Genomic DNA, 12,621 nt, shown 5'->3' on the forward strand with positions numbered 1-12,621 from the left:
AAGAAGTGTTCAGAAGGTAAACTGTGTGTTTAATAAATCTTCAGCATACTCACATGGGAAATCATCCACAAACATGGGGTCTATATTATGCAGCAGTTCCACCCTGGGAGAAGGTCTTCCTTCACTAAGAGAGATTTCAAAAGGAAATGTTAATTACCTCCTGTAGCTCATTAGGATTCTGCATCCTTTATTTTAATGCTTTTTGTCATCTTAATAGCGAGTGAGCTCATAACTTTGAATTGATTACTATCAACTTTAATCTGAATATTCCTTCTTGGCTGAGCAGCAACAACCTTTGCCTCTACAAGTTTTCCCTAACTTCGTGGTGGTGTTTATTTAGATTATTTATAAGTTTACTGAGTACAGAATTGGCCCTACCTAAGCAGGGTTTTACAAAAACCAATTTTAAGAGTCAAATTTCACAGCATAAGTGGGCATAGCACTTGCTATGCTCTCTGCTTACCTGAACAAGTGCTGGAAGCATTATGGCTGGGTGCCTCAAAAAACACCACAAGCATTGCTATCCCACAAAAAAACCACCTTTGATTTCTAATTGAGGTCACAAGAATTATTTAGATACTTAGAATTTTGTTGTGTTAAAAAAGAAAATAATCCTTCTTTTTCTAGCCATTCAGTACAATAGAGATGGTGAGGAATAAGCCTCTGAACTTACCCATAAATTTTCTTACCTAAGTAAATCCCAGACCTAAAAAACTGAGTAAATGAAATTTACTCCTTATAAAGGGCAACATGAGTAGGAAGACATAATTAGAAAGAAACATGTCTACATAAAGACACGACAATAACTTATTATTTGACAGTGAACCTAAATACATCCTTTCAGAAATTTCCAAATAATTTAAATTGCTTTTCTTTCACTAAGGAGCTTAACTTAAGATACAAAAAATTCAACCAGGGCCCCTCAGTTTCCTGACATTAAGAATAAAAACTCAGGTAATATAAAACTCATTGGAGACATAAGAAAAATTATAATTATTTTAACTATTTTATAGTTATTTTATATATCATTAAACAGTATTTACCTTTAATTTAAATTTTGCAGTAACAAACAATATTTTTCTGTTACATTTCTAAAAACATTTCTGGATGATACATTTTGAGGGAATACAGAACTATCAAGAAGAACTAGAAGATTAAATGTATTCAGGTAATATAGTATTGCAATTAATACAGAGGAATTACATTAATTAAGCTACAATTTTAGTAATTCAGTGTATAGAAACTGCCACAAAAATGGGTTTTCCCAAAATTTGGGTGAAAGGCTAACTGTGCCCCCTCCCGCCAAGTGTATAGAGTAGTCACACTCTTAATTTAAGAATGCTTGCCTTATTAAAACAAATTTTATCTTAGATTTAATAAACTCTATGCGCTCCATTGACAGCTGTGTTCAAGTGTGCCTTTCACCATCTGTTCATAGGTAACAGTAACAAGAACCAGTTAGCAAAAGTTAAACTAGGTTTCAAATTTATAGCCTGTGATTGACTCTGCAAACACTGCAAAAACCGGGAAGGTTTTCTTTCAGTTTCTGAGCTGTATCTGAATTTTCCAGAATATTTGAAAAGAAAGAAACCACCAGAGTTATGCTAAGTAACCCACTATCTTCCACCAGAGTCAAATACAGCACAATTAAGTAACTCCTATTTACTTCTCATCTCTATAGATTCAATATACCTACAGTGCTGCTCAGTATTCACGCAGTGCTGAGTGACCAGCAGGGGAGAGGGGGGATTCTGCCCCTCTGCTCTGCTCTGCTGAGACCCCACCTGCAGTGCTGCATCAGGTCTGGGCTCCCAGCACAGGAAGGACAGGGACCTGCTGGAGGGAGGCCAGAGGAGGCCACAAAGATGATCAGAGGGATGGAGCACCTTCCTTTCTGGACAGGCTAAAAGTTGGGTTTGTAAAGCCTGGAGAAGAGAAGGGCTCTGGGCAGCCCTCACAGCAGCATTTCAGTACTTAATGGGGGCCTACAGGAAAGATGGGGACAAACCTTTTTGCAGAGCCTGTTGTGACAGGACAAGCAGTGATGGTTTTGCACTGCTGCACAGTTGATTTAGATTGCATACAAGAAAGAAATTTTTTATGATGAGGGTGGTGAAACAATGGTACAGATTGTCCAGAAAAGTAGTAGATGATCCATCCCTGGAAACATTCAAGGTCAGGTGAACAGGGCTTAGGGCAACCTGATCTAGTTGAGGATGTCCCTGTCTAAGGCATGAGGGCTGGCCTAAATGATCTTTCAACCAGCCTATTCTGTGATTCCATGTGAGCCTATGATTATACCAAACATATTCATAGTGTTCACGCAGACTGAAGGTAACTTCCTTTATAAATTTTAACATGGACAGTGGATATTATAAACTAAACATGGCTATTTACATTACAGCTGACAGAATGAAAAAAATAAAGATTATACTTGTATTAATATAAGTTTTTCATGCAGCAGTGCCATTATTATTAAATCCATTTTTATTCTGGGATAGAATACTGTTCTTAGTACCTTGGATGTGATTTATATGTAATCATCAGATTTACTCCCTGAAGCTTATGGCATCACAGCATTAAGCTCCATGGAGCTACTACCACAGTACAGTGTGACGGTGGTCACAGGGTTTTTCAGGATGAGGGAAGAGATGTAGATCTGACTCCATATTTCAGAAGGCTTGATTTATTATTTTATGATATATATATTACATTATAACTATACTAAAGAATAGAAGGAAAAGTTTCTCACAAGGTTAGCTAAGCTAAGAATAGAAAGGAATGAATAACAAAGTTTTGTGTCTCGGACAGAGAGTCCAAGCTAACTGGTCTGTGGTTGGCCATTAATTGTAAACATCCAAGATGTGCCAATCACAGACGCACCTGATGCATTCTACAGCAGCAGATAACCATTGTTTACATTTTGTTGCTGAAGCTTCTCAGCTTCTCAGCAGGAAAAATCCTAATGAAAGGATTTTAATGAAAAGATGTCTGCGACAGTACAGCACTGCTTTTCAGTTTGAGTGCTACCCCAGTAATTCTTGTTGTACAGAGCATGGATATTCATAACCAGCATATATCACAAAACAATACCCAAAAAATTTGGCATTGCATGTTGAAAAAACCACCTGCCTCACAGCAAAAAACATCAGGAAAACAGAAACAACATTCTGGAGACAATAGATAGGAAATTTATGCCTGTAAAAGAGATCAGTTTCCCTGGAAGTGCCTTAACTCTGCCCTCCTTTCCATTTACAAAACTCCACAGAGACACAGATGCAACTACAGATTCACTTTGGCAGATGTTCTGCAAGGGTATTTTGCATCAGGAATATAGTCTAGCCAGGAGAGCTACAATAACAAAGCAATAATATTCTCTAGGGAAACCTGCCTTTGTATTTTAGTAACTGCCTGGGTAACCATATCTTACAAGGCTTTAATTTTAGAATATTTATTTTTAGAACTTCAATATCCTAATACGTCATCCCTCCCCCTAAACATAAGGAACTTTTTATATTGTCTGGTTATTATTCTACCCTGTCAGATGGCAGAATAATTAAGATATATCCTTAATATTTAATTAAATAGCTAAAAGCTGCTGTTTTTCAAAAGTCCTCTATGTAAGAACAGCTTAATGAAAGCATGTGGCCTAACTTCAGTGATGGTATGAGAATCAGCTAGTTCATTCTTCTGATTTGCAACGTTCTTAAAACATACCAAAAGCCCCATTATTCCTTAGTCAGCACAAAGATCTACAAGCATTCTTTCACTTTTGTTGTTGTTGAACAGCCAGAAGGTGTCCTTGGCAAGAAATCCAAGGTTTTTAGGGGTAAGTGTGTTTGTCTTGCACAAAAACATTCTCAGTGCCACTAAGCAAAATCTGAGTCTTTATAACCTTGTCATATTTCTCTAGGTCTTATTTTTAATGTTTTCCTAAAATGATTATATTTCAATATGCGGGAAATGAACATACTCTCAGCTCTACATTGCTCTTTCTTCTGCATTAATGTATATCACAACAATGAATTTTTTTTAAACAGGTGTTTGATTTCTAAAATAAATGTTCCCATTCAGTACAGAAGAATTCAAGCTGATCTTACTTCATTTACTCCACCCAATCTGTTATGATATTTCAACATTATAAAAGTATAAAAATGAAACTTGCCTTACAAAATATATAAGTAAGACTTTAAACTCTCTGCTTAATAATAAGCTTTGAGAAAATAATAGTTACTTGTACTGTATTTAATCCTGAATCTCTCAGTGCCTATCATACTACGTCATGTGGTCTACAATTCCATTTTTCTGTTAATGCAAAATAAATACGTTCTCTGAGCATGGACACACTAGATATTCAGTGCTGAAAATAAAGATGTATCAAAAAAAAGTGTATCAACCAAAGAGAAACTACTTTGCCAAGTGTCTTTATTTCAAGAGAGTAGTAAGCATCTGGAGAACAGATGTTTCTTAAAAATGCAACTGTCTTTTGTGATACTTGCTTGGAAATATGCAGTACAATTTAGACTCCTTGACTGGTTGCATTTTAGTATCGTTCTTGCTATTCTCAACTACATTTTTGTAAAATCTATCAGCGATATTATCACCGTATTTTCAGAAATTATTTGTAATAGATACACAGTTTAAGAGCTATATTGTTGTCTTACCCATGATAACCTAAGGCAAGATAGTAGGGAAATCTACTATGATTTATTATTTATTTATGAACCTTTATAAAATGTTGATACCTGAGACTGGAAAGATCTGATAGCTATCTAAAAAGGGGTTGACACAATGACATCATGCTAAGTTATTTGCAAAAAGAAGTGAAAGACATCAAAGAAGAAGTTACATTTCATTTCAAATGTACTTGGAGAAAATAAAAATTACATAGTACTGGTTTAATTATATGCTGCAACAAAATTTTGCAGAGAAAAATAGTCAAGATAGGTATGGATGGAGAAAGTGTGGTAAAATCTGCACGTGAGACAACATCATAAACACAAGAGCAGGCAAAGGGCTCTTGTAATGACCCATGTTAATGACAATCCAGACTAGCACGTCAGGACAGCCCCAGCACATCGAGGCCAGTTCCACTGGACAGGGGCATCTGGAAGCAAAGCAGTGATGGCCCTCAGGGACTCACAGAGGCAAGACACAGATGCAGAATCAAAAGGACACAAACAGGCATAAGTGGAACCCATGTGCAGTTACCAACCAACAAAGAGCACAGAAGAAGCTTGAAGGACTTCACACCTGGCATCCCTGGACCTTTGCACCACAGCAACAGATGCTGGGCCCATGAGTTCACAAACATCATGCTGTGGGGATGCCAGGTGGATGGCTTGAAATCCTCTGCCCCTGAGTCTGGCTGGGCAGACTTCCTAGACACACACACACAGACACACACACCTCTTGGTGAGTAAGACTGTTTGGCAGTGAGAGTGTGAGCAAAACCTGCTCTATTTCAGTTTCTATTTCAAATAAAATAATGTTCTTCTTTTATTAAGTCTTTCACTGATACAGTGCTGAACAGTAAAGGATCAGCAGATGGATTTGGAAAGAGAAGACAAGCTTTTGAGTTAAAATCCCTGTCAAAGAGCTTTTAAGTATCATGCAAATTTTTACCTAAGAGTTCAAACAGTGGGAACCCAAACACTGTACTTTCTTAGTTTCATGCACTGTATGACAGAAACTTAATAGTAGGTAACCAAAAAGAATGTATTTTTGGTTAAGAATGTAACCAAAAGAAGGTATTTTTGTCTACAAGATGTGTGTTCCTGAACATCACATTTTCCTGCTATTTCCTCCTAACCATTATTTGTCTCCTGGTTCTTCAGGCCAGAATTAAGTAGACAAGGTATGAAAGGAACACTTGGCTCTCATGTGACTCTCAGCACTTCTTTGCACTACAAGTAGTTAATATTAATTGGTGTCATGTTAATGTGATTCCTAATTTGGACTACCAGTCCTTTAAAGTCATGATAGAAAGTTCATCTTGGTCTAGAATTTCAGACAGCATTTAAAAATTTATGTTGAATTTCTGTGTATTGAATATATGTTCCTATTTCTACAGTATATTACATTTATACATAGTTATTTTCAGTAGTATAAGATTTATTATAAATTATTGCATTATATGATTATATTTTTAGTATTACATGAACATCATATTAAGAATTCATTTTTAAAATACTGATCATTAATAGACAGACATCACTGAAATAGATTAAATATTTTTTTGACTTCTGATAATATCTGCACCATCCCGTATATTCTTTTGAATACCTAAATCAAGGTTCCAAATTTATGATCTTTTTCCTTTAGATTACACATATATGAACCAGCAGGCTCAGGATTAAAGTGTCCTCTCCCCAAAAAAAAATCACAAGAAGCTTATGCATTTATTTATATTAGACTGTACTGAAAAAATAGACGTAACACAGTGATTAATTTTCCTTTTTCAAATGAGTTAGAATCTTAGCAAGTTATAATTTCACTCACTGTGAGTCATTTGGTCCCATAAAAGCAACATATTTGAACTTTTCATCAGATATCACCAAAAGGGCACTATACCTTCATTGTTTGCTATCTAATATTCAAGTGACCTTTTGAATTATGGTCATGAAATTTAATATACTCATTTATCCCAATTACATGGGAAAATCATGTGAAATTTGACATTTTGGCTGCAAGGTCAGCCAAGGAATAGCCTAACAGTTAGAAAACCTGACTTGTTACCTGTCCAGACAGAGGCCCTCTCTTTGACACACTGAAAAACACTGGTAGCCACCTGTTCCCTGGCGGTGCCAGTAAAGATTGCATTCATTCCCTTTACAAAGACAGAAATACAAAATGTCAGCAGCACGCTGGCACAGTTGTACCTATCCTTCCCAACAACTCTCCTGCTGAAGTAACCTGATCGGAGAAGATGAATCCATTGCAAAAATACATGGTTGAAACTGAACTTGAAGTAGGCAGGAATTCTAATGGTAGCTGGAAGAAAAGTCTATGGTGTAGGTGTACCCTGGATCTTGCTGATGCTAAGTTTCCCCACAGGAACACTGACAAGTAAAACATTTTACTCTTTCTGGCTGGATGGGAGTCTCCATTCCTTCCTGGCAGTTAATGATCCTTGGCCTCAATTATACATATGGTTATCTTCTTCCACTTGGGAGAGAGCCACACAGTACACCTGGGCACAAGGCCATGAGCTCCCTGTAAACTCCAGTTACAGCAGAAAACTACCCCTTAGCTCTTTAGAAACACAGGCAACACTAAGAATGAAATCAAGATTACCAGCTTCAAACAGGTAATGCTACAGGTATAGACAAACCAATTCTGAACTCAAGACATGGGGTTTAGTTCTGGGGAGGTGTAGGGGGTTTGGTTTGGTTTTGCTTTTTATTTTTCACTCCAAGATCCATATAGATTGATCCATGGATGGGTACACGAGTTCAAATCTGCCTACTCTAACTCTCAATTTCTCATCTCAGTCCCTAACCCAGACAGCACTCCTGCTCATGCTTGTTTAGGAACTGCTTTTAACTCTTGCAATTCCCAGTCTAGGATACTAAGACACACAAAAAAAGAAGGGGACAAAAGGTGGTAACACACATAATATGGTATGATCTACCTGCTATAAAAGCAGAACAAAGGCTACCAAAAGAAACAGAACACTGATCTTCAACTGAATTACATGTAGGAAATGGAATTGTTAGTCCTTTTATTCTGCTTTAGCAGTACTGAACTTTCCATCCTAAATTACTCTTATGTGAATTGAAACTATTTTCAAAGACGTACTAAAAAATATAACTTCTAAAAAGACAGACAACAGGATTTAGCCCTATCAATGAATACATTATATGCAGCATAGAAAATGAAGAAACAAAGGAATTTAAACCAACACAATTTTTGCAAAACTAAAGGCTGGTCACAGAACTTTCAAATTCTGCAGAAATTTAGGTTTTAAGGACTTTGTAATCCTTTTTAGTGGAACAAAAGAACATTGAAATAACCCAGCTGGAGCTATGTTGCCTCTTTTTCCAGTCATCTAAGCATGTCTGCACTGTGCTTCTGAGTATTTCAGCTTGCTTGAATCAGTCACAACATCACGACCTTCAGAAACCAGGTCAAGTGTACTTTGTACTCGATCTCAAAGGCTTTTCATGACACTGGACAGCATGACACAGGTCTCTGCAAATGGTTACACTGTGAGCCAGCCTGACAATTCCTGTACTGAGCTAACAAACCATCAAAGTGGGATCCATGTTCAGTGAGTTTAATGTCTGCACAGATTTCCCATATGTCCAATTCCAGACGCATACTGCAGACACACCTAACTGAGCTCTGTAGAGAGCAGGGTTTGGTCCATAAAATTTACTAACTTGTACTCAATGCTGTGCAAAATCAGTTAGCCTACTTCAAGATCACAGAATGTATACCATGCTTGTGAGCTGTTGTGCTCATACTGAAAAATTCAAAATACCAAGCTAAAGCTGTATGAAGGCTTTGTATCTGCAGCCAGTATTCATTTGCTACCGGGATAATTCTCTCATAGACAGCACAATTGACTGCATTTATACCTTCCCTCTTTTACAGGAAAGGAACGGGTTATATTTCCCTCCCCATTCCAGTACTGTTTCCTGGGCTGATTAACTTCTTCTCATACCAGAATGATGACTTGGTGATTTGACATGAAAGTTACCTGATAGTGTTCCAAACATCAAAACCATCCAAAGGCTTAGTGCCATTGGTATGTCCTCCAGCAAGGTGCACCAGCGTTGGCAGCCAGTCAGAGATATGGATGAGTTCATGACTTTCTACACCTTTTTGTTTCAGCAAAGGACTTGCAACAAAGCCTACACCTCTCACTCCTCCTTCCCAGAGGGTCCATTTTCTCCCTCTCAGCGGCCAGTTATTCCCCCCTGCTAAAGTTTGTCCTCCATTATCTGAAAAACAAATAAACAAAAAGAATTCTTGGTAAGAAAGAAACAGAACAATCCTCCCCATAACACCTTTTTATCTGTTTGAAAAAATATTTTCACAATACAGCTGTGTCATGTGAGTATTTGCATACTGCTGTTAGGTGTCCATATAATGTCAAACATTACAGCCAAGCAACAAACATACGTTACATTTTAACACCTACAAATTACATCAATGAAAAGTTATCACTAGGCAGAAATGATCCCATACTAGAAGACAGTAATTTAGAAAGACTGTGCTAAGAATGACTTCTGACCATGATTCAAAACACCATTAGGTATCCAAAGCTTTCAGAACCAAAGACTTCAAAAATTTACTTTCAACTAATTTAAAGACCACAAGAAGAGTTGCTATGAATGCCATCATTAGTACTCAGAACACACTGGTTTCCAAAGCAGTACACTATGCTTAAAATGGAAACCTGTTATTCCAGTCCCAGGACAATACTCGCACACCCAGGGGGTTTTTCCATATTTTTAGGCAGCCATACATAAGGTTAGACAAAACAGGGATTCCTTCTCCTCAGACAGAATGATAAAGCCCTAATAAAATGAATTTAAACTAACATAACTGAAGTGATTCTGAAATTGAATTTCTTGTTTGATGAGAATAACATGTAAGATGGTTACAGAAAAAGCTGAATCACCATGACTACAGAAATATCTACATGAATTTGAGATGGCTCATGGTATGCTTTTCTTTTTAACTCTCTCTGACCAAGCTTCCACGCTTAGGATAAAATCTAGATCCTTGAAGTTAACAGTAATGAATCTTTGAATTTACTTCAGTACTGTTATACAGTTGTTCTTGCTTAAACCTACTGTAATGTTCTCAGAAGAATCATTGCTGGCAATCCTGCAAAGCACAATTTTCCTCTATTTTAATGAGGTTAAAATTACTTCAAATAGTAATTGCTGAACTGACATTCAGTACAATTTGACAGGTTTTTATTGTATTTTCTAATTAAAAAACATGAGTTTGAGGGAAGAAACAAGAAGTCCAACCCCTTACAGAAGAACTTCACTGTAACCAGAACAAAATTATCTTTCTGGTTGACAAGTGTTCAAGAAGCATTTGGACATACTCTTGGGCACATGGTGTGATCCTGGGAGATGGTCCTGTGCAGGGCCAGGAGTTGGACTCAATAGTCCCTGTGGGTCCCTTCCAAGTCCCTTTCAACTCAGCTTATCCTGTGATTCTGTTTTTAATTAGAAATCAAGGTAAACCCCCACATCTTTCTACTGCACTTTTGTTTTACAAAGGAATAAACCACGGATATCTGTGAAAACTTTGAAAGGCAGAAGCCTAAGCTAAATTAAGCACTTGGCAAAAAAAATTATTTGAAAAGAGTTAAACGTCCTGTGGCCCAACTAGCTTCCAGTTGGGTTGCCCACGTTCCTGCATTTTTGGATAAAAAAGAAATTAATGAAGACTGCTACCATTATTTCTTGCACAACAATGTTCAGCTCTGAGATGTGAGAACTTAAAGCAGTTGCTGGTTACAACAAAAATGGAAAAAAAAAGCTATGTCAGACCACGACAATCAGTTTCAACAACTCCTTCTTCTCATAATGTAAACAGGAATTCCTGTCAGAGATACTCATGGGACAGAGTTTTCAGTAGGTTTTAACCTTTGGTGGCCTTAGAATAAAAGGCATTCAACTTTTAATACAGGCACACGGTATTAGAGCAGAGTTTGGACATACAGAGGAATCAGAACCTAAATATTTCACATATCTCCTTTGTATCACAGACTGCTCACTGTTCATGTCTGTTCAATAGCAGTACAAGAGGGTTTTTCTAATTCCTGATTATCAGCAACAAAGTACCAAGGAAATTATAGAAGTAGTTGGTATTTCTGAAGAATAGGGAAAGAGAAGTTTGCACTTCTCGGGTTACAGTCAAATGTTTATGTTACTTACTTTTTCCTTGCTTTCTCTAAAAACATTCACATTCTGCCAGTTTCTCTGCACAATAAGTTCCCTGATAAGGCCAGTCTATCTAACATACATTCTGAAAAAAATTTGTATCTTTTAATAATAGTATATCAAGTTTAAAAGAAAAGGCAGAATAATTGTGTTTTGATAGTTGATTTGATATGCAAATTAAAAAACAATGAACATATGAAACAAGGCTCATTCCCCTCATTTGGCTGCTCATTCTCACATTGCCCAAACATTACTTTTTCCTTCCTTAGGAATTTATGTTCAAGTGCTCCTTCCTGCATAATTTCTTGACTGAGTTATCAAGAAAGTGTTGAACAAGGGAAAAGGATGGTTTCTGTTTTGATTATTAAGGTCTGTTTCCTCTCTAGGTAGGCAGAACATAAATGATGTGTCACTAGCAGCTTGCATGTAAGCAACACCTTCCACACAGTCTGAAATGTTATCAAGGACTCCAAATACCTACACTTTGTTAAAGAGGAGTTGGTTACATAACAATGAAAGACCCTAATGGGATCTGTATTAATAAAATATTAAGCTAACTACTAAATAATAAAGGGAGAGGGAATAAACAAGAAGCCGCTGATTGCATGGAGTACAGACCTGACTGAAAGTCCACTCAGGACTCTAATTGATGTTCGGATCTTGGCACCAGCTCTGTGTGCATGTGTGTTCAGGTAAATTTCCTCTAAATCAAAAGCTGTGGATGTATATATTGATGCTGAAAGCTTGCATGCGTTCAGAAAGTCAGTGAACAAGTTAAAGTTGAAAAAAGTATATAGTTCCTATATGAAAACACATTACCTCAGTTGCAGGAGTTTCTTCAGCCACAAATGCTGAAGATTTGCAAGTTTTCACAAAAGTTTCCTAGACATGTGCCACGAAGAATTGCCATAGTGAGAGGGCTCCTGGCTAGACAGATCCTTCATCTGTGGAAGTACAACCACTCTCATTTTCTCCCAGATAAGTTATTCCTTACTAACTCCTTATGCTATTTTACCCAAGTATCTCAAACACAGAAGTAATTCCAAGTCCAAGTGGAAACTCACATTAGTTTAAAACACATACTTAAAATCCACCTAGATGTGAGACAAATGGAATCATTGCTCCTTCATGTTCTACACTGGCTTCATTTCCAACTCTAAATCCATTTCAAAACAATATTTTCTGAACTACTTATCATACATTTTTGTAACCATTTCTCTCCATGACTTATCCTATCTTATATCAGAAGACAGTGTCCAGAGCAAAGCTTTTGGAATCAAGCTACCTACACCTTGTGGACCTGATTTATAAGATTGCTTAGAATTAAAGTTTCAGCCTTGCTACTTCAGCTGAAAACACAAGTCTCCCCCAGGCGTGATACTTCATTATTTCTTTGCTGGACACAAACATCAAATATGATTTTCATTAAAAATTCTGAAATAGTGTGGAAAATGCAGTGAGTGTATGTTTTTTCTCATCTGTGGAATAATTTTTGCAGTTACATCTACACAATTTAGACTACAGCAGTACCCACAACACACTAGGGGTATTAAAAATAGTAAAATTAACCAGCTCTTATCCCCGAAGAAATGATGAAAGGGGAGTGAATAAGGCTGTATCTAGAAATTAGGCCACTTGGCATAAGTATTATCTAGCCAATTTATGCAACTTTGTTCTCTTTCTTTAAGAGAAGAATCACACATTTCTA

General features: G+C 36.9%; 1 protein-coding gene across 1 annotated transcript in view; it reads right to left on the reverse strand.

The window, feature by feature from the left end:
- ARSB (arylsulfatase B) overlaps positions 1–12,621 on the reverse strand; it is a 63,550-nt gene that overhangs the window by 24,597 nt on the left and 26,332 nt on the right. The window contains exons 5-6 of the mRNA XM_030968940.1: positions 8,705–8,948; positions 54–124 (exon numbers count right to left, since the gene is read on the reverse strand). Of these exons, the coding sequence (XP_030824800.1) occupies positions 54–124; positions 8,705–8,948 (315 nt within the window). The remainder of the gene's footprint in view (positions 1–53; positions 125–8,704; positions 8,949–12,621) is intronic.

The sequence above is a fragment of the Camarhynchus parvulus genome, chromosome Z (genome assembly GCF_901933205.1).
Source record: "Camarhynchus parvulus chromosome Z, STF_HiC, whole genome shotgun sequence".
In the NCBI taxonomy this organism is placed as follows: Eukaryota; Metazoa; Chordata; class Aves; order Passeriformes; family Thraupidae; genus Camarhynchus; species Camarhynchus parvulus.